This window comes from Falco rusticolus, chromosome 3, assembly GCF_015220075.1.
Source record: "Falco rusticolus isolate bFalRus1 chromosome 3, bFalRus1.pri, whole genome shotgun sequence".
In the NCBI taxonomy this organism is placed as follows: Eukaryota; Metazoa; Chordata; class Aves; order Falconiformes; family Falconidae; genus Falco; species Falco rusticolus.
This window is the reverse complement of record NC_051189.1, coordinates 92,525,911-92,553,212: the sequence shown is the minus strand read 5'-3', so window position 1 is coordinate 92,553,212 and position 27,302 is coordinate 92,525,911. Positions and strand designations below refer to the sequence as shown.

At 40.8% G+C, this 27,302-nt stretch overlaps 1 protein-coding gene across 4 annotated transcripts in view; it reads right to left on the bottom strand.

Moving 5' to 3' along the window:
* Nucleotides 1-27,302, bottom strand: part of CDYL (chromodomain Y like) — a 110,252-nt gene that overhangs the window by 20,579 nt on the left and 62,371 nt on the right. The window contains exon 3 of one of the 4 annotated variants that reach the window (XM_037379283.1): nucleotides 3,530-3,574. The exons of 2 other annotated variants lie outside the window; for them this stretch is intronic. In XM_037379283.1, coding sequence (XP_037235180.1) covers nucleotides 3,530-3,574 — 45 coding nt within the window. Of the gene's footprint in view, nucleotides 1-3,529; nucleotides 3,575-4,663; nucleotides 4,671-27,302 lie in introns of those variants that run through there. One more of the 4 variants, XM_037379287.1, reaches the window with a different exon arrangement.

Below are 27,302 nucleotides of genomic sequence, written 5' to 3'. Positions count from 1 at the left end.
TTTTTGAACACAAGATGTTAGTAAGTATTCACATTTCATTCTTATCACATAGATGAGGCTTTCAATACCAGAGTTTGCAAGAGCTCCACTCACAACTGCCCCCCAAAACATTTGGGATTTCAATGCAGAAAAACAATGGACAAAGATGTCTAGAGGACTATCAGAGGTTCAGGACGCTGACGTGTATGTATTAGGCTTTACTGAAGACCCCAAGCTCTGGTTATACAGAGTATCTGGCATGAGCATCCCTGCTGGGAAGAAGCATCTTTGTTTTTACCATCTACCTCAAGGAGGTACCTGTGTCTTTCCAGCCACTGTCTAAATGTCTGCTATTAATAGAAGATGTCTCAACATCTTGAGGTTTATTCACCAACAGGTTCAGGAAGAGACGGCCAACGAATACATTACCTAAAGCCATATGAGATGGCAGCAGAAAGGCCACCTCCAGTCACAAGTACACACAGATGTGTGCCTTAACATGGCCAGCTATACCCTACACTTGGGTGACCTGCAATACGTAACGTTGCTGGCTGCTACTAACATGAGCAGCAGCACCTCCTTAACAGAAATCACCAACCCTGACAGAAATAACTGGCTGGGGTGGGATGGGGAAGCACAAAGATGCCTCTTGAGTCTCCACCTGAGGCCTTTGGGTACCTCTTAGAAAAAAACCTAAATATTGTAGTGCAGGGTGTTTAGTCCTGAGCCTTGCACTTAAGCAAGAAGGCCACTAGCTCCTCCAGCACTTCTGCAGACTGAAAGTCTGAAAGTTGTGGAGGAAAAAAAAAAATATCAGAGCTGGACCTTGACACCATGGGGAGAAAACATGGATGAAAAGAAGGTTAGAGGTCTCAGGGAAGTGTAAACACAGCTCTAGACTCCTCTGACAAATGGCACATTCAGAAATGCATAGGCCAAAAGCAGGTTCTTAGTTTTGATTCAGAGGTACTTTCTGAAAGACCCTGCCCTTAGGCAAAGCGCACAACTGCTATTTACACCACATCTAAAGAGGCATTCTGAAATTGTTCTAGAGGCAAACTCTCCGCCAGTTTTCCCAATATTCTGGGAAATAAGTCCACATTAAAAGCAGGATGACCAAAGGTATTTTATCTCATGCAACACATGCTAGGTATTTAGATGCTCTGAACTAAAAATGTAATTCAGAACAGTGTACCACCTTGCTGAATTTGCCGTTTCATACTGATGACGAGGAATAAATCCCAAACATGATCTATTGGCAAGAGCCGAAGTGAGGTATGATGGAAAGGAGTAAGTAAATACAACCTGTGCTCTAAAACTGAACCTGTTTTCTCCTGTTTATTTTTTTGGCAGTACTGGCTAGCATCAATGAGTATGTGAGGACATGCCTGAACTGCAGAACTCACGGAGAATATCCAGTATTCTTTATTCCTCCTATAATAATAAATAAAATTTAAAAATAAAAACCAGAGACAGTTCTAAAGCCAGCAGGAGTCTACAAAAAGATTTGGATCAGATGCTTTGCATGAGGGAGACTTATACGATATCCTCCCTCAATTAGGCTTTGTCCTGTATCACTGCAGGCAACTGCTAGAAAACACTGGAGGCATTTGTCTTCACATCAGCTTGCCCTCCAGCTCGACCCCAGTACAAATGGTATGGTTCTCCACACTGTAGGATTTGCAGAGATAGCAAAAATCTTAAACATGGCCATGAGTCTTCAGAAAATGCCCATCATAAGAACACATTTTCATCAAATTTTGACATCAAGAATATAACTGTAAACAAGCAAATAAAAACCCTCAACCCATACCCAGGGCAAATCACAAGAAAATAAGCACAGCCGAAAGCAGTGAGCAGAGAAGGCAATGCTCCCATCCCAGCCAGCAGCTGGGAGGAACCGGGGGCAGTGAGCTGCCCTTGCACAGCAGGACGGGTCACACACACGGGCAGTGCCTCGGTGCATGCTCCTCATATCGCTGAGGGAAGCAGTCAGCTTCTCCTCAAGACCTCAGGCTTTCTACTTCATTGACTGTTGTCATATTTATGAACAGTCTATCAAAGTGAAAAAATATCTCGCAGACAAAAAACCTAAACTGATAACTTCATAAAGCACTAATTAAGTAGTTAACACATGCTGCCATACATAGGAAATGGTGCAGAGCTGTGGACGTGGCTTGCCTCTGGCTACAGAGCAAGTTAGTATACAAAACTGGAGTTACAGGTGGTCCCAATCCCCAAAAGCTACTTTCCCTTGTAAAAAAATGTATTTCTTCTTTTATGAAGTATTGGATCCTTTTTTTTCTTCTTCTTTACAGAAATTACTGGTATCTAGATTAAAGTACAAGTAGCAATACTGATACTATTGCTAGACAGAAGAGATAGCTACAGAAGCAATGGAATAAACACTATGACAAACCAGTTAAGGTCTATCTCAGAGTAGGACTTCGCAACTGCTCTCAACTGTGCCAAAACCAAGGGAGGCTTAGTTAAGTACCATAATGCTTGTTGCTACATAAAACCAAAGTACGAAGTGTATCATATCCAATGTTTTACACCGATCAAAGTGTGCAGTGGCCTCAGAGAGAATTTTATAGCTTGTATAGCTGGCAATAGGTAAGTAACGTTTATTTGGCTACTTAGATATGGAGGTAGGAGCACATCTTTTCACAGGAGTCATACTGGTGTGATCACAGTTCAAGAGTCAATTTGTAGATTTTTTAAAAAAAATATTATCACTGCAGGTGCACGGAAAGAGTTGGGTCCATAACCTGATAATTCGAGAAAGCAGGGGAAAAGAAGTGAAGAAGAAAACCTCCAATTGCTACAATTCTGAACTCCAGCACTGGAGCCTCAGCTGTTCAGCTGCAAGTCTGTACAGCCGTGCCTGGACTTAAATTTACTAAGAGGTGGTTCATGGGTGACAGGCTCCAAACATCTTTAGATACAGCAGGCACCCAAAATGCTGAAAGTTGCCTTAGGAAACAATCCATTAAGAACACACAGAGAAACCAAAAATATCAGAGGAAGTCACTACATAAAAGAAGAATTACTATTGAGTAAAGCAAAGATCATGTACACAAAAATAATGGGACTAGTACATAACTAGTCACAATTGTGAGCTCAATTTTAATTTGGAAACCATTTAAAGCATGTCATAGATGACACAAAATAATAGACTAATTACATGACTGGTTGTTTCCTGAAACCTGCCAGGAACCCACCTGTTCAAGTCAGATTCCAACCACTAAATAAACAGAATGAAGAAAATAGAAACAGGACAGTATTGGCAAATGGAATTTAAATTTAATTTCTACCAAGATGAACACTGTGCAATTTTAGATAAATGTGTCATGTAAAAAGATTTTGCATTAAATACTTCATACAAATAGCAAGATACCCCAGTCATAAGGAGAGGATGTATAAATGGAGCTAAACTTATACAGTAATTGAATTATTTTCTTCAGGGGTGAGATGTAGCTTCAGTTAACTCCACATGGTTAAACAGGTCAATAGGAACTGAGGGGAAAATAGAATATGCTATACTTACAAGAAAATAGGAAGTAAAGAACACTGGGAAGAATACAGGGAGATGCTAAAACAGATAAAGAACGGGTATTAGAAACGCAAAGTAAAACTCTAAAGTTATCATAGTTACAGATGCTAAACATAAATTATTTTTCCAGTGTTATAAAAAAAGGAGAATTAGACCAAAAATAAGAGTGAAATGTAGTGTAAAGTACAAAGTCAGTTAAAATATTAGTGGGAAAACCAGCATGCCATAAAAGACCAGAAAAGACATTAACAAATGACAACTAAAAGGCTTGAACATGGCGAGATTGCTGACAGTATTAAAAAACAAAAAAAAAAAAGAAAGAGACAAATGTGATAAGTCTATATGGGAAATGTTTCATAGTAAGTAAAATACCTCTGAGATTTGCTTGCTTAAAGACTAGCCAATTTGGAAGGTACTGTGAGTACTAAAATTTGTATTGATGTAGTTTCAGACAGAGTTGGAAAAAAACTTAAAAGAAAAAAAAAGAAGCCTTAAACCTCTGCAGTTTAATTCTGTTTGTAAACAACACTGCTTACAAAGTCGTGTTTCAGAAGTGTCCTTCCAATTAAAACCTGCTGGATATCCAAAGCAATACTCAGGAGAGCTATAATGGATACTGCAGAGACATTAAATCTTCTTACAAGATATATTTTACCAATATTTTGCAGTTTCATACCATTACAGAACATGCATCAGAAGCCTCCATATCATATATACTTACATCAAATGTAAATTTCAGGATTTTAAAATAATATCTCAACACAGGAGCAATCCTATTTTGCTCAGTATTGAAGCTGTATACATAGAACTATTCTTAGCGATGCAAAGTTGGAAATACATCAAAAAGTATTTTTTTTCTATCTAAAATTAATTTTACTTTAAAAGATCCTAAAATGTGGAAGTTTCTATTGATGTCAAAAAGCGGAAGCTCTTAACAACAAAGATTTTAGGGTCACTCTATGATATACAGAGTTCTAATAAACTCCGCATCTCCATTTGATCCCAGAATACGTTGCTGTATCACTAGTATGTTGCCATAAGGTTAACTGAAACAAAAATACTGGTTATAGTTTTCTATTCTGTTATTATCTATACACCAACATATTGGTTATTTACAAACCCAAACACCTTGTCCATTTTTAATTACTATGGTATATGATTTTTCCAATATAGCTACATCACAGAAGATACCACACCATCAGATGTTTTCCCCCACAGCTCAGTTAAATTAATACCTCAAAGGAATTGATCTTCAAGGTGTTCTTTTGAACCATTGTACTTAACAAACATGCTGCAGTAGAATCTTTTCCATTAATTCTTTAACAAAATTACATGCTTACTGAAATTTATAAGAGAATCAATGTTGTGTTTTGTTTAAAAAAAGAAAAAAGTTAACATTTTCCTCTCCTTCCCACCGCAGCCCTTCCCGTTTCTTTCGAACCAGGTAAGAGACTACAAGCAAGCAGCAGCATGATGATATGCTGGCTGAGATCAGACCAACACTGAAAACCTATTAGCTAAGTTCACCCCTGCTACAAGGGGGAAGAAGTCCGCTGCACATCTGTCCTTGGGCTTGATTGCTTTGCCAGCAGACTGGCACTCCACGTAGCAAGTTCAGGAAAATCAGCCAAGGAGCTTCCATGAGCCATGATCTGGGCAAGCAGCACATACTGAATTCCTTATCAGCATTTAAGTACCAATGTAGTTTACATAACATGCAAATTAAGATTTGTTTCCCTTCACTGCAGTTTCTCCCCTATATAGTCTGTCAGACCAGAAACAAGTCACTTATCACAGTTATTTCTGTCTAACCCAGAAACAAGGCAGCTGGGTTCCTTAATACCTTCCCTCCCTCCACTGATACACCCGCTGAACAATTCCACAAGAGTTTCCAAAGTTAAACCAAATTCCAGTTTAAGACTGTTTACCATCATCAGTGTTTCGACCCCTTCTGACTTTCCCAGACTTAAGACAACTGGAATCCTAAATCAAGTTTACGAAAAACATTAACTTTAGTTCAACTACAGCAGAGTATCTGGGCAAAAGTATTAGTGTTTTCCTACTCTGGGCTCATTATTTGGACAGAAATATCAACTTATGACTAAGTAGTAAGAAATGAGTAATAAACTGACATAAACAAATGAAGACATGCCAAAAAAACCCCACAAAACCTGACAAAATTAATTTAACAGCAGGAACAAGCCAAACATCTATGCTGGGTGCACTGGGTTAGCTTTCAGCTTGATCAGTCCCTGAGCGTTGCTGCCGCTGACCAAGCAGGGAGGCAAGAATGTCTGGGGAGGGGGTGGTGACAAGGGGACAGGAACACGGAGAGCAACATGAAAAGCTTGTCTAAGGACAACAGCAACACATTTCTCTCCAGTTTAAATAATATACTGACTAGCAGATAACAATTACAGAAAAAGAGTAGGTATTTCCTCACGCAAACCATTTAATTATGAGATTGAGTCCCAGTATTGTGAAATAAGCTACAACATACTGATTTATCTGCATAGGAAACAGGCAGAATTGGAGTCCTCAGAGAACAGGTCCCACTGTAGTGCTACGTACTCTTTCATGCTCTACAATCTAAAGCATTTTAAAAAAACCCACCTGCTGTGAATCTGTCTTTTAATATTTCAATTACGTGCTTACAATAAACACTGAGATTATGAACTACTTTTGCAACCGTAAGGTGACTTGTAGTTTAGAACTGATCTGTGCACTAGTTTCTTTATACTGTAGAAAACACCCCTGAGATGTAAACTAAACTTTCCCAAACAGAAAAAACATGAGAAAAAAAAAACGGTTGCAGGTATCTGCAAGGGAATATAGCACAGTTCATTGCTGCCATCAATTTGTAGTTTATCAATGCTTACCTGGAGAGCAAAGCAATGAGAAATGTCACAGAAAAGAAAATGGCATCAGAAGCGGGCAGGATGCCCTGCTGAGGCACGAGCTGGAGCGGGCGGTGGGAGGTAAAGCCACACAGCCGCTGAGCCTGCCAGTCTGCAGTGGGATGAACGGGGACAGTCAGAGAAGCGTGACTATGCATCACCTCCTCCTCACAAGCAGGGACTTCCCTGCCTGCTAGGTCCAGCACGGTCCCAGCAGCATGAGTTTTGACTGTAATAAATTCTAGAGTAAACTGCGTGGAATAGGAAAGGAGACTAACGTTCAAGATGAGGCTCCACAAACCAGTCCAACAAGTGCTCCACTAAAGCCCCTGGAAAATGTTGTTAGAGAGTGCCCTGACATTTCTGAGAGTTACATTAGTGCAATACGTACTCAAAAAGCCAATTTGGGATTGTTTAGTTGCCGAGTTTTGTCAGCTTTTTGAAGGACACAGAAAACAGTACAACTGATACAGCCTCTAAAGCTGTTGGGAAGGCGTTTTTTTTCCTAAACCAACAGCTACAGTAAATAGTAGACTTCATGTCAAAACACATTCCTCCTCCATGCCATGATGCGTTGCCCATCATTTAAGACATGCAGATGTGGTGGTGCTGAGGGACATGATTTAGTGGTGGACTTGGCAGTGCTGGGTTAACAGTCGGACTGGATGATCTTAAAGGTCCTTTCCAACCCAAGTAATTCTATCTTTACCAGCCCACAGAAGAGCTTGTTTTCAGAGAGAGACTCACACCATGCTGCTCTGCGTGGTTCTCTCACAACTGCTCCTTTCCAAAGGCAAGTCTTTCACCATGCATTGCTCTGTGCATACCAGCCAGCAAGCAATGCATTTCTTTCTCTTTTAGGCTGGCTAAGGTTTAAAGTTTAAAATTTCCTCTTCCTTTTCATCTAGCTTATGTATGTTCCCTTAACATACAAAACCCAAATATGATGATGACCATGAAATAGGAAGCAATCAAGTGGATTTTGGCTCTGTAAACTGGAGACACTGGTGGCTCTTCTGCTTTCAGATTTACTCCTTCTGTGTAAGATCTTTCAAACTGTTCTGACCAAAATAAAGAAGCTGCTTCAAAATAAAGTCAAATGTGTATTTAATAAATTGGACTAATTTGTAAGTTAGGATTCTGCTCTTCCCTGCTCTAAGCTCTACTTCTGTGGCAATATCTATTGTTAAAAAAAAAAGAAAAGTTGCCCATACCCATTCAGGAGTAATGTAAGTATAGTACTTATTACTAGCAGTAGTTTTAATTCTTTTGCTGTATGAACATAAATATGTATTATTCATGTTAATTGGAGCAAAGATAAATAAGAAACATAAAGTTTCCAAACATTAATCCAGTATTTAACTCACTAGATTCTTGAGGAAACTTATAATTGAACAAACCCAGCACTATATCCTACAGGTTGATTTAAAATTAATCGTAACTTTAGTCCCATGTGTTTAGCTAAAAGCCAGAAATTGTTTAATCTTAAATGCTAAGATTGGAAATATGTTTCCTGCATGTGGTAAAGGGAAACCAATAGTTTGAATTAATGCCTAGGCTGTTTCAAGATCACTCTTTGAAAGGCTCTATCAATTATCCAACTCTGCTTTGCTAACTTAAAAGAACTGCGTGTCAATGATCACAAGGCTATTGAAAACAACTACTTTCACAATAATTGCCTTTCCAAAAACACTGCAGAACAACCATTCTCCAAGTCAGGATTCCTCTACAAAACACAAAACATTTGTACCATACAGGATCACTAGTGAGCAAGTGCTGATTGCCCTGTACAGTCATGCTACACAACCAGGCAAAAAACCAGGACCCATAAACAAAAGAGCTGCAGTATGGTCCAGTTAAAATAACATACATCCACTGCCCTGTGTTGCAATTTTACCTAATCATATGCCCAAGTGTCCTTTAATGTTCTGATGCAACCAAATTAGTCAGTAACAAGTAAATTCAACCTAGACTCAAAGCAAAATGAAAATCCCCCATTTTGCAGTCCTCACAGGCAAAAACAGCGCAACAGAAAACCAAGCATCTCCAGAGACACATGAATTATTTTCACTGAAAACTCCCCATATTAAAACTCTTCCCCTACAGCCTTGACTAGCTAGAATTACCAGTATTTCTGATATCCCAAGAGCACTGACAAAAGCAGATGGTATCCTGACTTCAGCCCACTACCTAAACCACCTTCTGCGCCACCGGATGACCCTCAGGGAGAACCTACCTCCATTTTGCAGTTTCTCACTTTTATTTCTGCACAGTGACACAACAGCTACTAGCCTTTTTACTCACTGGCACACGCTTTAACCACAGAGCTACAGGTGTTTCCCAGTGACTCTGATGGATTCCCCTGCATGTGAACACGATTTGACTGAATCAACAAGAGCATCTGCAGAGCAGTCTGAGGGGAGGGGGATGGATTGGATGACAAAGGTTTCTTCTAGCCCTATTTCCTAGCATTCTGTGATGCATATGTGATTGCGTAATGTGGCATTTACGCCTTTTTGTTCTACCTAAAGGCAATTGCTTTTCAACAAGCTAGAATACAAATACAAAGGTAGCTGGACCAAAGGTACCAGGTGCTGATTAGCAAACTGTGGACAATAGTAGTCGGATTCTCAGCTAACTGCTGCTTTCAGTCCTGATGGGAAGCAATCTGTCTGCGTCCCTTAATGAACCCTGGGGGGGGAAAATTCTCTGCTGTGGAGATGCCTGAATATTTGTTTGGGAAGCCACAACCACAGCTCCAGAATGTCCTTGTACTTCTGCTTGTAAAGCTTAGGGTCTCGTGCAATGTAAGGTCTTCATAAGAATGTTCCTATGGATTGGAGTCTCCATTCTGTTTCTGCAATGACCTCATTGATGTGAAAATTACTCCTGTTTTATACATTATTTGTAAAATACTTCCCCATCAGGAGACTAGACTCTATGACTGGGTACAAGAAATGATAGCCTTCTAACAGTTTCAAAATAGTAATGAGAAAAATAGCCTGTAGTAAGGAAACTTCTAAATGATCAGATTGAAAATGACAATCCCCTTTTCTCCAAGGGTAAGGAACGCGAACAGTCATTCGTCAGGGGAAACCATTAATGTCCTTGGTTTCAGCACAACCAAAATACTATCTAAATTAAATATGGATGCTATTATTGGATAAACTTTGTGCAATACCTTTTGGACTGCCCAAGGGAGTTTATGGCCAACTCCAGGAGTCATTCTCTGAGATGACCTTCTGCAATGCTTGGTGTTAAGCTAGAATTTGGAAAGGTTGCAGCAAGAGAAGTAAGGCCAGTCTGACTCCTCTGATATCACTGGCATTTAAGCGTGGACCATAGTAAAATCACCTTTCCCCTGATGTGGGTGAGCCAGGAAGATCTGATAAAATAATAGCAAGAGCGGACATAAAGAGTTCAAGAGCACGATGTTGCCCTGGCTTACTGCATTTATTGAGGGGGGATAACAGTTACTTTCTGAGGGTATTTTTTCCCTTTCTTGGACCTACAGCAGTTTTGCAACCGTCTGTTTTGTCCAGATTTGTGAATGCTGAAAGTTACCGAATCATCCAAAGCATATTGGGGTGGTGGCGGGGGAGGGAGGAAATCAGGTTTTCCATCAGTCTCAGCTGAAGGGGAGCCAGTTCCCTCTTGAGGGGCTTTCAGGTTCCTCCTTTTTTTCCCCTAAATCAAGCAATACTTTGTCAGGGAAACATCACCATGAGCCAGAAGAGCGTTCAGTAGCTGAACAAGAGTTGCAGGAGGGTCTTCCACCCTGGCAGTGCTTTTGGCCCTGCACCAGTTTGCAGCTGCTGTCCCAGGCTGGCAGGCAGGAGGTGGCAGACACAGAAAGGATGCCGCAAGGGCACAGAGTCACTCTTCTACAGTGAAGCACTGAATTACATTACAGAAAGATAGAAAAGGCTGATGAAATTTGTCAAGAAGGAAGGGGGCGGAGGGGAAGGGAGTTGAAGCAGAAAGAGTCTTTAGCTGTGTGCCAGCAGAGGCAGCCACAGCTGGTTGTAATTTGGTGAGCAGCCCCTTCCCCACCTGGCCTGCCCAGACCGAGCCTCAGCTGTCCCCGCCGCAGCCCGCACAGTCCTTCCAACACAAAAGAAGCTGGTTTCACAACTCACTCCCCCTAAAAAAATAAAATTAAAAAATCTTTTTAAAGAAGTCTAGCTAGTGGGTGCAGTATTTCCATGCTGAGGAGATGAGTTCACTTAAAAGGAGACTGCTTCCTCTGCTGTTAGCATCGTTAGTGGGAAACATTTGCAGGCGCTGTCACAGGCATTTGCAAGCCACGCTATGCTCAGTGTGGGCGATCTTCAGGCAATGTAATGGATAAACAACGAAGAGGGGTTTTGCCGAGTGTGCACACAAACATTTTTAGAAAAACTTAAAAGGTGGCCAAGTCTGAATGGATTTTAACATGATAGCATCTCTGACACAAAGAGGAAAGCTCTGTTAAATTGCAAATCACTGCACAAAGGCTTGTGTGAGGCGCAGACGATGCCTCCTTCGGCTGTTAAGATATTCTGAAAGCAAACTGCTGAGCAATGTGTGACAGAATATGGGAATTCCTGTCAACCCATACATTTCTTCCATATAATTTCCTCTGATGCAAGCCCAATATTCACCACAGAACTTTCTGCTATTGACTTTTTTCTTTCCTTTTCCTTTCCTTTATTCTTCTGGTAACAAGTTTAAGTTTCAATGATAGATTTTTCTTCCCAAAAAGCTAAAACTGCAAGCCAATAAAATTTCATTGCTGTCTCAAAGTTTAAATACTGCAAGTAAGATGGCTAAAAACAAATCCAGCCCCAACAAACATGACATATAGCAATGACTCCCTGTTACATTTTCAACGGAAATCTACCCATTCATTAAACACTGCTGTCCACTGAAAGTTAGCCTGTGTGAACATACGCACACGCTAAAAATTCCATGTAAGAGTTTGTTTTTATTTTGTTTTAAAATTTCTTTCTGGAAAGGATGTTCCTTTATCTATCAAAGTAAAACATGTTAATTTGCACTGAAAATTGCTCCTTCTCATCTTCTTAGCAAAGCTGCATTTCTGATTCAAGAGTATCAATTATTGTTTAATTCAATTTTTGTATTTTTTTGGCCAGTGTAATTGATTCTTTTACTACGTAGATTTTAGTATTAAACTTCATCAATATCATTTAACATTGTCTTATCTAATTTACATCTATAACCTATATTTCAAAAATTGCTTTTCTTATCTCTTGGCAAAGACTCATTTCTTGGTCAATTTAACGATGTGACCACATTAAGACCTATTTTCTTTTACAAAATATGACAAAGTACATATTCTTAAGTATTACTATAAAACAGCAAAAGTGAAATCTAATCAGACATGAACAATCAGAATGCTTTCTCCACATATATATATTTATCCCAACCTTGATATATTGTGAAAATCAGTCATCCAAAGCAAGTATTCACATCCCTACTGGAAGTTCCAAGTGCTGAAGTTTCATAAATAAATAATAATGAAAAACCCATTTAAGAGTAGTCCATGAACATCAACATGAAATTTAAGAGTGAAAAGGGCCAGCGCAACTTGGAATGCACTAGCCAGACTGTATAACCTTAAGAGATGAGAGGGTAAGAATGTCAATGTTATGGCTGCATCAATATTATGGTAGTCCTAACCACTACAGCAGTGGAGAATAGATGGAATATTACTTCTGTTGTGCCTGTAAAAGCTGCAATAAAATTTATGTAACAGAATCCTGGGCATTTCAGGCAAACACATTTGGTCACTGTTTGTCTATGGAATTCCTTTGGTTTATAACAATGTACAATGTTTTGAAAGAAAGATACACAGACAAAGAAAATAAATACCCTCTAAACTTTAAAATATTTGTCTTCTAGCTGTTAATCTGTTCCACAACTTAAAATGCCTAACAACAGTTGTAAGACGGGGAAAAAAAAAAGTTCCTAAACCAACCACAAATACTCAAATTCTAGAGGAATCCAAATATTTTAAAGATGGAACGAAGACCAAAAAAGCAATGTAAAAACCGTCCTTCTGTAGGCTTTCACGGTAAAATTAACTGGCAAAGAAAGGGGGCTGTGGGACAGTAATCAGCAGATGAAGCCCAAGTATTTTCTGCTCAGGAAACTTAGGTAGATTTGGGGGAATAAGCTTTTAAAGTAGGAGTTGTTTTATTGAAATTTTTACTTGGTGAAGCCTGTGGCACTCTTATTATGAAATGTTCCTTCTCATCTTACAGAGTTTTACTGTTTAAATCCTTTCAAGTAAGCTAGAAATTTAAGATTAAAACATTATCTGTAGATTCATTTCTATCCCGCTACTGTTCCCTATGCCTTTTCACTTCATAGCAACTGAAAAACTGTTACACAGTAAGGGCAAAAACCAGACAACCAACCAGCACCAAAAAGTAAAACCTTACCATGGAGATTGTATTGAAAAGCTAAAACAGATAGATAGAAAGTGTAAAAATAACGTACAGAGAAATAAAAAGGATAAATCTGAATTTAGTATTGAGGTATCAGATAAGGGTTTTTTTTTGTTTCAGTAGCTATAAGCATAGGACAGTATCATAGTATCTGCCTCTACTGCAAAAGAATAAACTGACAAATAAAAAACACCCACCAGGACTTCCAAAAAGCCCCTAAAACACATCTCCATGTCTTCACAAGTGAAATCTAACTTTTTTAAAAAAACACAAAATAGACTTTTGAAGAAATATTAACTTTAATGGAAAGATCAGAGTATGGTAAACTATTGGAACAATTATAAAGCAATTCTTTCAAATCATTATATAATAAATAAATAAATAATATACATAAAACAATTGTAAAGTAATTATTTGGAATTAAATCTGATAAGGGATGTCAACGACAGCAAAAAGGGCTTCTTCAAGTACATCAGTAGGAAAAGGGTGACTAGAGAAAATGTGGTCCTGCTGCTGAATGAGGTGGGTGCCCTGGTGATGAAGGACAGAGAAGTCAGAGTTACTGAATGCCTTCTTTGCTTCAGCCTTTTCTGCCAAGGCTGGCCATCCAGTTTCCCAGACCCTGGAGGCAAGAGAGAAAGCCTGGAGAAAGGAAGACTTTCCCTTGGTCAAGGCGGATCACATTAGAGATCACTTAAGCAAACCTGACACTCACAAATGCACGGGCCCCGGTGGGATGCACCCCAGAGAGCTGAGGGAGCTGCAGATGTTACTGCTAAGCCACTCTGCATCATCTTGGAAAAGTCATGGAGGACGGGAGAGGTGCCTGAGGACTGGAGGAAAGCCAATGTCACTCCAGTCTTCAGAAAGGGCAAGAAGGAGGACCCAGGAAACTACAGGGGTGACGGAACAGCTCATCCTGGAGGTCATCTCTAAGCATGTGGAGGAAAAGAAGGTTATCAGGAGCAGTCAACCTGGATTCGCCAAGGGGAAATCATGCCTGACCAGCCTAACAGCCTTCTGTGATGGAATGACTGGCTGGGTAGGTGAGGGGAGAGCGGTGGATGTTGCCTACCTTGACCTCAGCAAGGCTTTTGACGCTGTCTCCCGCACCTCCCTCACAGGTGGGCGCAGGCAGTGTGGGTTAGCTGAGGGACAGCGAGGTGGGCTGAGAACTGGCGGAATGGCGGAGCTCAGGGGGCTGTGCTCAGCGGTGCAGAGCCTGGCTGGAGGCCTGCAGCTCGCGGTGCTCCGCAGGGGTCACTGCTGGGTCCGGTCCTGTCCAACTGACTCATCAGTGACCTGGACGAAGGGGCAGAAGCGCCCTCAGCAAGTCGCTGACGATACAGAGCTGGGAGGAGCGGCTGATCCACCCGAAGGCTGCGCTGCCATTCAGCGAGGCCTGGGCAGGCCGGAGAGCTGGCGGAGAGGGACCTCATGGGGTTCAGCAAAGGCCCGTGCAGGGTCCTGCCCTGGGGAGGGACAGCCCCGCGCACCAGCACGGGCTGGGGCTGAGGGCTGGGAGGCAGCTCTGCGGGGAAGGGCCTGGCAGTGCTGGTGGGCAGCCAGTTGCCCGTGGGCCAGCAGTGTGCCCTGGTGGCCAAGAAGGCCCACGGGACCCTGGGGTGCGTGAGGAGAAGCGTGGCCAGCAGGTCGAGGGAGGTGATCCTGCCCCTCTGCTCGGCCCTGCTGAGGCCGCACCTGGAGTGCTGGGTCCAGTGCTGGGCTCCCCAGCTCAGGGGAGACTGGGAACTGCTGGGGAGGGGCCAGCGGAGGGCCATGGCGATGGTGAGGGGGCTGGAGCACCTCCCTGGTGAGGAAAGGCTGGGAGAGCTGGGCCTGTTCAGCCTGGAGAAGGGAAGCCTGAGAGGGGACCTTATCAAGGTCTGCAAATACCTCAAGGGCGAGTGCCCAGAGGCCGGGGCCGGGTCCTTTCAGTGGTGCCCAGCCACAGGGCAAGGGGCAACGGGCACAAGCGGCAACACAGGGAGCTCCGTCTGAACGGGAGGGAAAACTTCTGCACCTCGAGGGTGCCGGAGCCCTGGGACAGGCTGCCCAGAGAGCCTGTGGGGTCTCCTGCTCTGGGGACATTCCAGACCCGCCTGGATGTGACTGTGCAGCCTGCCCTAGGAGACCCTGCTTCAGCAGGGGGTTGGACTAGATGATGTCCAAATGTCCCTTCCAACCCCAACTGTTCTGTGATTCTGTGAATTAATGACCAGAATTACGCAGCTTTAATCATGAGAAAATCAAACACCTGACAGTGACTTTAGTGAATGCTTTATACTGGAAATAAGCAAAAAACCTCTGTAAGAAAGAATATATCCACATGTGCCCATAACATAAGATGACCTATGTGATACTGAAAGAGTACCATTTCCTTGGCATTTGCTTGTTTTAAGTGAAAAATCTAAATCTCAGGAATGCTACAATTAATTGCCTATTAATACAGGTTACTGGAAAAAGCTTATAAAATTGCTAACTTTATATTCTGTAATGCAAACAAGACAGCTCTACCTCCTAGCTGGAACCATCTTTTTATTTGTATTACGTACTGGAACTATGTCCAGAAAAGTAGTTTCAGATGTGTCATGGGAAAGGCATTGATGATATGCTCTCAAAAAACAGTGGTCAAAATCTCTTTTTTCCTTTTTAAAACACTTTACATGTTGTAGGCCACAAATCATTCCATGATTTGCTACCAAGCCTTATTCCCACAGACTGAATTTTACAAGAATCACATAAGAAAACCATGAGAAGACTAAAAGAAATGGAAGAGGCAGCAAATCCCTTTAATGCTGATGAATGAAATTAGTCTTCACTGAGCATAACTGTCTTCACAAAACTTAAGGATTTACATCAGCCTGGTACTTCTGCAGCATTTACTTCCAACCTAAAGAGCTGTCCAAATGAGTTCACACTGAGCTTAGGTCCCTGGCATGACCAGACAGCAGAATAGTTGAGAAGCAGAGATTTTCCCAGCACTTAATAAACACAGTCTCAGAGGATCTTATTATCCTGACCTTTAATCAAAAAAAATTTATGAAATAACAAATTCATCAAAATTCTGTAGTTTTAAATTTAAGGTAGAGATACGGAGATTATTACCTCTTAGATTTAATCATGTTATTAATTCAGAGCAACAGGCTCAGGTGATAAAATTTGAATTCTTCCTAACTTAAGAAAAAAAACCCAAACACTTGATCCTAGAGTCTGACCAGTAGATTTTGTGGGCCAAAAAAGCCTGTTAACACTGACAATAAAAAAACCAAAGAATATGGCTTAAAGAGGATTTCATCTTAACTCAGATATAACACCCTCCTCCCCCAATTATAATTTATTACCTATAGACCACCAAAATTCCTAACTAGTTTGAATATGTATTACATCTGTAGCATTGCTGATCTGTGAATTTACAAGGCAGGAGTCCCTGAAGTGCAGGAGTGATTACAGAATTGGGCATCAGTGCTGCGAGTTTTATGGGGCAGATAATATTAGCATACTTATTGTTAGACACAAATTCATTCTCAGCATCATGTGACATACACTTCTAGTGGTATATGTGCACATCACCACAAATTACACCGAATAAATATATGAAGAAGTCTTAGAAAATCCACATTTACGAATTATATTATGCCACTTCCCTCAGAGGAACACTAGAAGAAAGTTATCCTACTACAGCTTTCACATAGCAGTAGTTACGATTTGCCACTGACAAAAGCAAAAGCAAAGCTACAATTGCATGCAACCACAAAAGATCCCAAATTAAGTATTTCGAGCCAGTCTATAAACTAAGACAAGTTTCTTATTTGCACAGTGAGCCAGGATACCTCTCCTGTCACTGTCTCATGTCAAAAGGATCACTCTACACTCCAAATTTTCCAGACTACAGAAACTCTTAGAAAATTATATTGCTCTTGAAGGTATATTGCCTCTTTCTTCTTCCAAAACTTTACCTCTTACAGAACTATAAAGATCCTTGTAATCATGCTGTGATAACCCATAATCTGAAGCATATATTTAAAACTGGAGATGTGGCTTTTTATTTGTCAAATTGTTGCACAAACATTTGAAATCTGGGTCTTTATTGGTACCTTGATGAAAAGAAAATAAAAAAGTACAGGACAAAACCTACTAATTATTTTTCTTAAACACAGACAATATGTCATTAAATTTAACCGTAAAATATTCTAATCATTCTGAGTGGTGACTCCGTCAAGGTAGTTCTTAAAAAGGTTAAAGTCACATTTACCTTGCAAACAAGAAAAACCCAACATGGGCTATATTTGTCAACTTTCTACAATATGTTTAAAACCAGTAATAGTCAAAGGTTTTCAGGAAAGTCTTCAGGTAATGCTTCATTGCTTATGACGTTAAATAGATCTACAAAAATCATTGTAACAGTCTTAAAGTGAGAAGCTTGTAAGGCAAAAAGACAAATGGGTTTTGAGGATATGCATGCTGTTTCTTTAAGACTGAGACAGGAGGCCAGAGCCTGAATAGGAAAAATTCTTAGCAGAAATTCACTTAACTGAAGCACTGACAATTTATAACTAGTGATTTCACTTATTATGCCTTTTTTTTTTTAATCTTAACTAGGTATTTTTTTTTAACACAAAAAAAGTTCATAATTCTTTACAGTTAGCCAACAATATGGAGCTAGATGCTGATTTTCTTGTATTATTTCAAGCTAGAAGTGATAAAATAAATGCTGAAACGCATTCTTTCAGTACATACTGTAGTATTATTTGAATTTGTGAGATATTTTGAGAGAATTTTCCCCTAAGCTCTGAAGCAAAAACCTTAATTTAAATGAGCTGAATCCCTGTAACAGGGCTACTCATTCACGTACTTAGAGTCAAAGTGATTTATAAATCATTTACCTTCACAGAGAAAAAGAGATTAAAATAGCTATGGCACTGTATTTAGAAAAAGGATGAGGACTACCATCTGAAACAAATACAAAACATAATAAATTCCCTGGTTTTACCTACAAAGTCACACCCAAAAGACTGGGAAATACTTGGGAAAATAAAGCCTTGTAACTGTGATGAGGAGGAACAAGCATAAACCCCAAATAATTCAAACAAGTAATGCATAATTTTCTGGAAATTTCTGGAGCTAAAAATGAAAAAAAAAAAAAAAAAAGTGCAACTGGTTCAGAAGTGTCAACTACTGAAACTGCAAGTCACTGTGCAATGAAAGAGTCAGTGCACTATAAACACTGGGATGGTTTCCCATGGAAAAGAGAGGCACTGCAAATCACTCCTCCAAAATCAATACTTAAAGTAACTAAAATTACAGAGTCCCTTGGTCAAAACATGTAGTTAATGCTACCAAAAGGAAATTAAACCAAATAAAGTTCAACGGTCCAAAAAAATGAAAATAAAAGTATGTGTGGAGTAAAAAAAAATTTAAAGGAAGAAAGAATTGAATTTGCTGTGTTTTGCAAATATATGCAAACGACATCTCCTGACCAGACTGAGCAAACAATGCACTGTGTAAAGACATTATCTACAGATCTTGGGCTGCTAATATCTAGAGTGATCTTAAAAATCTGATAGGCAAAACATTCTGCATTTGTAACTGATTCAGGAACAGCACACACTTTGATTTACAAAACCTGATCAAAATGCCCAAACTCATAAATTAAAGCAGCCCAAGGTCACACTTGATAGCAAGATGGACAAACCTTTCCTGTGGCAGTTCAGAGGTTGTTATCACACACAGTCCACCCAGAGGGCATGCGAAGATCTTCTTCGGGAGAGGGGGGCACAGCTTAACAGCCCACAGGCACTACTCCTTCCCACTATGAAGGGGAAGGTAGGACTGAGCTCAGCCCAGTCCTGCACGTAGGCAGTGAAATGCTGGGCCTTTCTGGTGCTGGTCAAAAACCACAACCACAATCTAGCAATCTCACTGAGTGGGGGTGAGGGAGGCAGGGGGGGAAGGGAAACAAAAAGAAGGAAATAAATTTTCTTCCCGTAGTGTGATATATACTGGTGTATATTCAAATAGGGTATTAAGCTGTGCTGTGAACCGTGTGACTTGCCTTTAGCACCTTCCTTTTTAGCTTCACAAGGATAAAATTAGGAATTCTGCAGAATCTAGGAAGTGTCACAGATGCTAACATCACCCCTAAGTTTGAGAAACAGCAGAACAAGGCTAGGAAATCTCAGAAGGTAATCATAGCTCCTGAACGAGACAAGCAGAAAAAGGTATGCCATGACAGAGCAGGAGGGTTACTGGGGCAGTGGCTGTAGGAATAGATGGGGGATCTGATGCAAAAAACCCAACTTAAGTATTACACTCCCATCTGCAAATATACTTGGACCACCACTGTTATTTTTTCAGTAAAATTTTGGCTCCTGCTGTTGGCCACCTGATTTTGAAAACACCCCCCCTGCTCCCCCCGCAAAAAACAACAGCAAACCAACAACCAAAAAACCCCACCACAAACCCACCCAAAACCAGCCGCCACCATGGCCACCCCTCACACAGGCTGCTTGAAATCAAGTAAATGATCTATTGATGGGGGAGCCAGGTAGATTGAGTAGCTGGCTTTTGGCACCGGTGGCATAACAAGATAAGAAATTATTGTCTAAGGGTGATAACCACTGGGAGGTGAGAGAAGCTAGCTAAATGAATGGTTGAAAAAAATATATGCAGAAACATTATTACTCATACACTGTCAGACTAAAAATGCTTTTCAAGTAGAAAGGTCTGCCTTGGGCCCAATTCTAGGCAGTATTTTTTATTCAAGACTTGGGTAACAGAAGAGAAACTATACTTACAAAATGAATCAAACTGAAAGGACTGCAAGCTTTCAGAAGGGGAGGATCACATTTCTAAATTATATTGCTGAATTTGGAAGATGGCTTGAAAAGTGAATTTTTACTTGTACGGAAGAAAAAGAAAACACGCACTGAAAATGTGGAATAACAGACTATGAAGCAGAAGAGAGAAAAGTTTATTGGGTTACAATCAATCACAAAGTGTACAGCAGTTAACGATGTAATGTAAAAAAGGGCAAAACCCAATTCTGAGGCACATTGGTAAGGAAACATCTCATGTGCAATGAGATGATACATTCTACGAAGTACTTGTGAATTATCTGCTGAAACAATCGTACTTTGGGCTATCCACGGTTGATCAAAAATGGCAAGAGATTTAAAAACAAGACATACGAGGAAAGATGAAAGGCACAGGGTCTTTCAGTCCTGAAGAACAACTATGGAGACCTGACAGCTGCTCTACAGCATGTGCAAGTCAAATATGAATTGTTCTTTGGAAGTGACTGGCATTGGTCAAACCTGTATTGGTTAGAATATACTGGGGAAAGAAAAGGAAGAGGACTTTTCTAGTCAAAGCAGTATGAAAGGTGAGTTAGAGGTGGTTTAATCTCCATTACGGATGTTCCTTAAGAACAGCTTATAAAACCCCTGTCAGGGAAGAAAAGCACTCGCACAATTCTGCCTCAGTACAAGGATGGACTAAGCCGATCAGCATCTCCTTCAGTCCAAGCTGCAGCCCTAACAACATCCCTGAGGTTTAAAAAAAAAATATCTGCTTTCCACATGCATAGTCCTGGTTTCAATGCTACCATATTTTGAAGAAAAGCTAATATTTACCGCTTCAGTGACACATTGTTCTACATGGCTCTTAAACTTAAGATGTTAGGTATTTCTAAATGGAGAAAAAGTGTTTGATTAACAGTCTTACTATAAACACATACCATCTTGCTAGTTTGAAGCTGTTGGTAGAAACCTGTACTGCTAAAGACAGAGCCAATGAGGGCATTAACTCTCTAAGAGATTTAAACCAGCTCCAGAACACACATCACAGAATTCCCATCTGGTAACAGCATCTACTTTAGCAGGGCTATTGATTTCTCAAAATCTCCAGAGTTGTAACAGAGACTGTGAGGTTACATGTCCACATAATGAAATGATTCAAACATGACTAATACTGAACAATTACAGGGTCCGAATACAGTTTACAAGGTTAATTTGACTATTTGATGAGGTCAGTGGGAGATTCTCAGAACTAAGAAAGTCCCTCTTTGCCCCCCAGAATCAGACTCCCAACGGTGAAAGTGAACAAGCAAAGACTATTCAAATTTTGGTTCCCGCAGTCTACATAGGACGGCATGACACATTAGAAACAAGCACCTAATGAGAGCTGATGATCTTACTTGTGTCGTATTTAGCTACCTAATGTGTGGCATTGCCGAAGTATAACCAGATTATTCTTGGAGATGCACAGTAAAGGATGAGGGGCAATGGAAACAAGTTATAACTAGGGAAATTCTGATATTCTGACATCAGGTTAAAAATAAAGTTCATCAAGAGGTAGTTGGGCACTGGAACAAGCATCCCTAAGAGGTGTGGAATCTCCACCCTTGCAGCTATTTTAAAGAAGCCCTGAGCAACCTTTATAAGGATATCCAAATGTCTGATGAGAAGCAAACCAAAAAAATAGGACGTTAAGCACAAGACTGAATCACGTAATTTTTTTGAATAACCAAATACAACACAATATATTCTGTTCATTGGACTACCTGCTAGATCTTGGTAATGATTCCTATTACAGAGCTCAGTAAAGAATAGGGACATATTTGTCTGTTAAATACTGCCTTGTAAAATTTGTTTAGCTTCTGTCTTCCTGTGACCATCGGACATTAGTCTAATGAAGTCAAAAGGCATCTTCCTTCATCAGGCAGTTCCAAAAAGTCATACTGACTAATGGCCCTGGCCATATTTTGCTGGGTCTGAATTACAAACTTTTGGCTGAAGCAAAGTTTCAAGTCAGTTACTTCCATTCTTACCATCCTCAGGGACGCGGCTGGAAATGTGGAGAGTGGAGATGACTAAGGGAAATAGTTATTAACAAGGCTCTGTATTAGCTTAGTTGAGATACAAAGCAATCTTTCCATTGTCGTAAAAATCAGTTCAGAGGTTTTTATGTTCATAGATTAGATACTGGCTGTATTTGAAGAAGCTGTTTAGTGACATTGCTTGTCTCTGTGAGGGGGGTAGCAGGCTGGTATATTGCATAAGGGTTGTAAGCATCTAAGAGATCGTTAATTAGGGGACCTCAGAGTTACCTCTGTATCTCTACTTGTTGTAATAAGGGCTTTTGCTCAGTGGAGAAACCAGCTCTGAAATACTTTCCCCATCACTTTAGCAGATGGCTTTAGCAGGAAAAAATATATAAAAAGAAGTATTTTGAAAATACATCTAGGGCATGCTTCAGTAAGCAGCAGTGCCGGTTTCAAGATCCTCCTCTGCCCAAGGGCTGCTGTTTCAGCCCCTGCTCAGCCCCTTTAAGTGGGCTGGCATAAATTAGAGGATATGGACAGGAACAAGCTGCCAAAACCATGGAGTGATAGGAGGGACAGATAGAAGGGAAAAAGACATTGTGCAAGCAGGTATAGGAAGCATTCTATTTAATGTTTAACCACAGTACTTAATTGGAGGAGAAGTATAGCTGGCTTGGGCTAGGTTGCCAAATAGAAATCCGTGGCTGTATTTCTCCTTCCCCTCAAGGAAGTAGTATAGATTGAAGATTCTGAAGAAGCTGCATTCAATAAACAGAATGAAACTGGAGAAGACACTTATGCAAGGCACAGGAAAAAGAACCGGAACAATTTTAGAGAGAAAAATCCATTCTTTTCGCCAGGACTTTTCCCACCTTTGCGATGGTTCAGTACAGGGAACCTGAGGCATATTCCTGAAACCAACTTCTAAAAATTTTAAGTTTAAAATATTTTCCTTACTTTTGCAGAACCTCATAGCCTAGACAATGCAAGTAAAAAGCAGTGTGTGAGACCCTATCTTAAAATCTATCTGCACTGGATCACTCTGTCTTGGATCTCCTACAGCTATCTTTCCAGACTACAGCTCAGTTTGAGACATGTAAAATTAAAAAATCTGCCTGGTCATATGCTACTCTATAGGCAATTGCAACAAAAACAAAAACCCCACAAAAAGACCAGAACAAACCAAATCAACCCCAAACCCTTTTTTGTTAAAAAGAGAAACAACAACAAAAAATACTTTCTATAATTCCCTTGTATTCATAATCCCCCCGTATGCCAACCCAGCTTTCACATGAAAGAGAAAGTCCAGAGTTTATGCTGCAGAGGTTTAGCAAGGAATCGTCTTGAGCCCACCTCTATGCTTTTCCTCAGTTGAGAAGGACACTAAAGGGAGAAATTGTTAATAGTGAAAGCAAGCCCTTTACCAGGATGACTGCGACAGAAGTTTTAATAACCAGCCCACACAGTTTGTCATTGTCAGCACACTCAGGCATTCAGGGAGGCATAACAATCTGCATGGGTCTTGGTGGGAAGAGCAGAGGTTGCCAGAAGGAAGTGTTTGGAGGGCACATTACCAGGGCTAGGCTATGTGTACATGGCTGAAACATAAGCTGCTTTTCTGCAAGCAAGCTCTTTTAATAGGAATCCAGTTTATTTATTCAGAAGCAGATGGCATCCTCTCAAGATGTTATGCAGAACATGACACACAAAACAAGTATTTTCATCTGAGCATATTTTTTCTAATCAACTCCCTGCTATTCAGCATTAAACGACAAGCAAAAATTTAGTCTCTAGAGTCTGGTAATACTCTAAGCTAACTCAAGCTAACTCAGGATATAGCAGTAAGTGATGAAATGTAATGACTTGTAATACACTGGAGCGCAGTCTAGATGACCCCAGTGTCTTTTGACTTAAATATTACATAAGAAAAGCATTCCAGCTGTGGGGGGAAAAAAAAGACAAATTGCAGCCTCCATGCTGATGAGCACGTTTGACAAACAAACCCCATGACCCAAGGTTAGTCAGAAGTGCCTAACCCAACTTTTTGTATTTATACAAAGTAAAATATAAGGCAAGAAACCCTGTCATAAAATACATTTGTAATACTGCTATGCAATCATTGTATTGTAGGGTTCTGTGTGACATTGCTGATAACTTCCATAATATCTTTTTATGTAATTCCTCCTGAATCATGACCTTTAGTCTCCACTCATTGCAGGCCTAAGCAACGACTACAAAGACTTGTGGAAGGATATCATGTAAAAGAAAATGTTACCGCTACACACAGACAAAACATAACTTGGAAGGAAGCCAAATACTACACCCTCTCTTGACCCTCCCTACTCCACACCTCAAGTCTGAGACCACTGTGTGCCACCTGCATGGTTTCCTTTTGATAAGGAAGTCATACATATCAAAGTGTTTTGATACACAGAGGTTCATTTACCACACAATAGTACAATGCAGTACACCAAAAGTGACTCATCCTCTCATTACAGCCTCATACAACACATAATTAAAATATAAGGGACTCCTACAAACTAAAGTGATTTTAAAATTTTTTGCATTAAAAACATGCATAGTCCTAATATTTTCCAATAATTTAACAATTTACTGGTTTTGTTTTTAAATAAGAGCACGCTGAAAGAATACTAATAATAACTCAAGGAATTTCTATCTTATGCACTATACCAGGATGGTCCAAATCCAGCAGTCACTGCATTCACATCCAACTTTTAAGGTCCCTTTCCTCTCCTGCCAGTGTGTCCGGCTTCTTTTCAATGCCTCCCCTGCACCCCTACCCAAGATCATCACCTTCCACTCTCTGTGGAAGGAGGTCCTTCCCCCTCCTCTCCCTCTCCCATACAAATACCTCTGCTTTCCATTTCTTCCACCACCAACAGCTGCTCCTGCACACACCATCCTGAGACTGCTAACCCACCCCTCGGGAGGGGACGGGCCTGGCAGAGCTGCTGCTGCCAGGCAGGGCACCCAGTTGCTGCAGGAGGCATGGGGCAGCTGTAGCTGCTGCTAGCAGCTTCCCCCCCACAAGCAGGAGCTGCAAGCCTGGATCCCTGCGAGGAAGGGGTAGGGAAGGACTTCAGGACTCTGACTGCACTTGCTGCTCAAACGCTTCTCCCATCTCCTTTGGGAAAGGGCAGCAGACCCCAAAGATGGATCCTCTGGGATTAACTCCACCTGTGACCTGCCTGTTGGAATCCACTACTATGTGCAGTTAGAGATGTTAGGGGGAAAAAAAAGAAATTATATCTTTTGTCAAATTTACTGCATGTCAAGGACACATGTACCCAAAGTTCTCATGATCAAGAATGATAAAATTTACAAAATCATAGTTGTATTAGCAAGAAATTTTGATATCCCCTTTCTCTTCTTATAAAGGTAAATTGAGTAGGTAAATCCACAACAGTTTTAGTGTGAATACTCCATTTCGTACCAATGACTTAGTCTCACTTTACTGTGTTGTGCCTGAATATGGGTAAAAGCAAAAGAAAAAAAGTTAGGCATTGTTTAAATGTGTAATTCTTATTTTTAGAAGAGTCTGGGCCATTATTATTTAGATCATTTTGCCTAGCTCAAGTATCCTTGAGAAGATTAGCCTGCATCACTACTTCTCCCCTCTCTGCTACATCCAGAATGCTGAAAAGACTTAGCAGATACATAAATACCATTGGAGGTTGCCAAGGAAAGTTGAAACTCTAATTGTTCGTATTTGTGCAGTTTTTCTTCTTTAGTTTTTCATATTGAGGTGGATTCCCAGACACTCTTCAAACACAGCCAGTCTGATTTGATGTTCTTTTTCCCTTTTTGGGGATGTATAGCTGAGATGATAACTGAGAACCCTAAGCTCTAATAGCTCTGTATGAAGGAGCTGCCAAGCTTCCACCTCCCTCCTTAGTCTGGCTCTCCCACAACTAACCCTACAGATATTCTATATAGCAAACTAGACACAACACTAGTGAAAACCTAGCAAACTAGCTGGTAAGAAAGAGTTATTCAGATCTCTCTTCACCTCTTAGCTTTTTCCTACAAAAACCCACAAACTCTGAATGTGCATCTCATGAGATACTAAGATAAAAAAAAAAAAAGGTTTGGGGTCTGGGCCTCCTGCCTTGAAGTAAGTAGTAAAACTAACTTGTGTACTGGGCCAGAGATTTTGTACTTTTTCAGAGGCAAACCTGTTACTATTGGGGGGGGGGGGGGGGGGGGGAATCATGGTTGGCGTAAGTGAATGGTTACAGCAATTGATGTAACTTGGAGGCACACCGGAAAATGTAATCACTGAGAAAATACTTACAGGTAACTGGAATGATGCTGTCCTGTCCAATACTGTAACTGAAAAAAAACCCAAACCAAAAAACAACACAAAACCCCCCACATTTCCCCTCACTTACTAAAAATGAGAAATAATGTTATCAAGTTAGTCACTTTTTGGCTTTAGTCTTTTAGTTGATCCCTGATGAGGATAAAAGTCAGTTAGGATCCCTGTGCAAACTAGGGAGCTTACAATTCACCAGGGTTATGAAAATTCAGCAGTGGAGGAGGGCCTTACTCCCCCCCGTTCAGAGAAGACTAGCGTACTAGAGACTAGAGTACACTCCCATTCTCATTGATGGGCTTTACCTCAACTCTAGATATTTTTTTCCATGAATGTAGATACAACGCGAACAAAATTTCAATTGCATATTTTTCTTCATAATTCTTCAGCTTGTTACACCACATTTAAGTATACAAATTAATTTTAAATGAATCAACTAAATGCCTAAGCATTAGAAACTTTAGAAATCACTGAGACAGTGTCATAGAATCACAGAACGCCAGGTTGGAAGGGACCTCAAGGATCATCTGGTCCAACCTTTCCTGGTGAAGGCATGGTATAGACAAGATGGCCCAGCACCCTGTCTAGCCAAATCTTAGAAGTGCCCCATGTTGTGGAATCCACCTCCTCCCTGGGAAGACTATTCCAGTGGCTGATTGTTCTCATTGTGAAAAGTCTTCCTCTTTTGTCCAGTCTGAATCTCCCCAGGAGCAACCTGTAGCCATTACCCCTCCTCTTTTCTTCGTGACTCCTTGTAAACACGGAGTCTCCATCCTCTTTGCAGCCACCCTTTGAATACTGGAACACGGTGATAAGGTCTCCCCCAAGCTGCCTTTTGTCAAGGCTGAGCAAACCCAGCTCTCTCAGCCCTTCCCCACATGGCTTCCTGCTCCTCTGATCATCTCTGTGGCCCCTCTCCAGCCTGTCCACATCTTTTTTTGCACAGCAGGGACCAAAACTGAACCCGGCATTCCAGGTGCGGCCTGACAAGCACTGAGCAGAGTGGGATAATGGCTTTTTATCTCTGCTGGCAATGCCCTTGATGATGCAGCCCAGCATCCTGCTGGCTTTCCTTGCCGCGGCAGCACGCTGTTCACTTGCATCGAGCTTGTGTCCACCAGGACCCCCCGGTCCCTTTCCACAGAGCTGCTCCCCAGCCTGTGCTGCACTGCTGGATTATGTTCTCCCAGGCGCCAGACCTTGCACTTGTCCTTGTTGAACTTCCTCATTTTCCTGTTAGCCCACTCTTCCAGCCTAT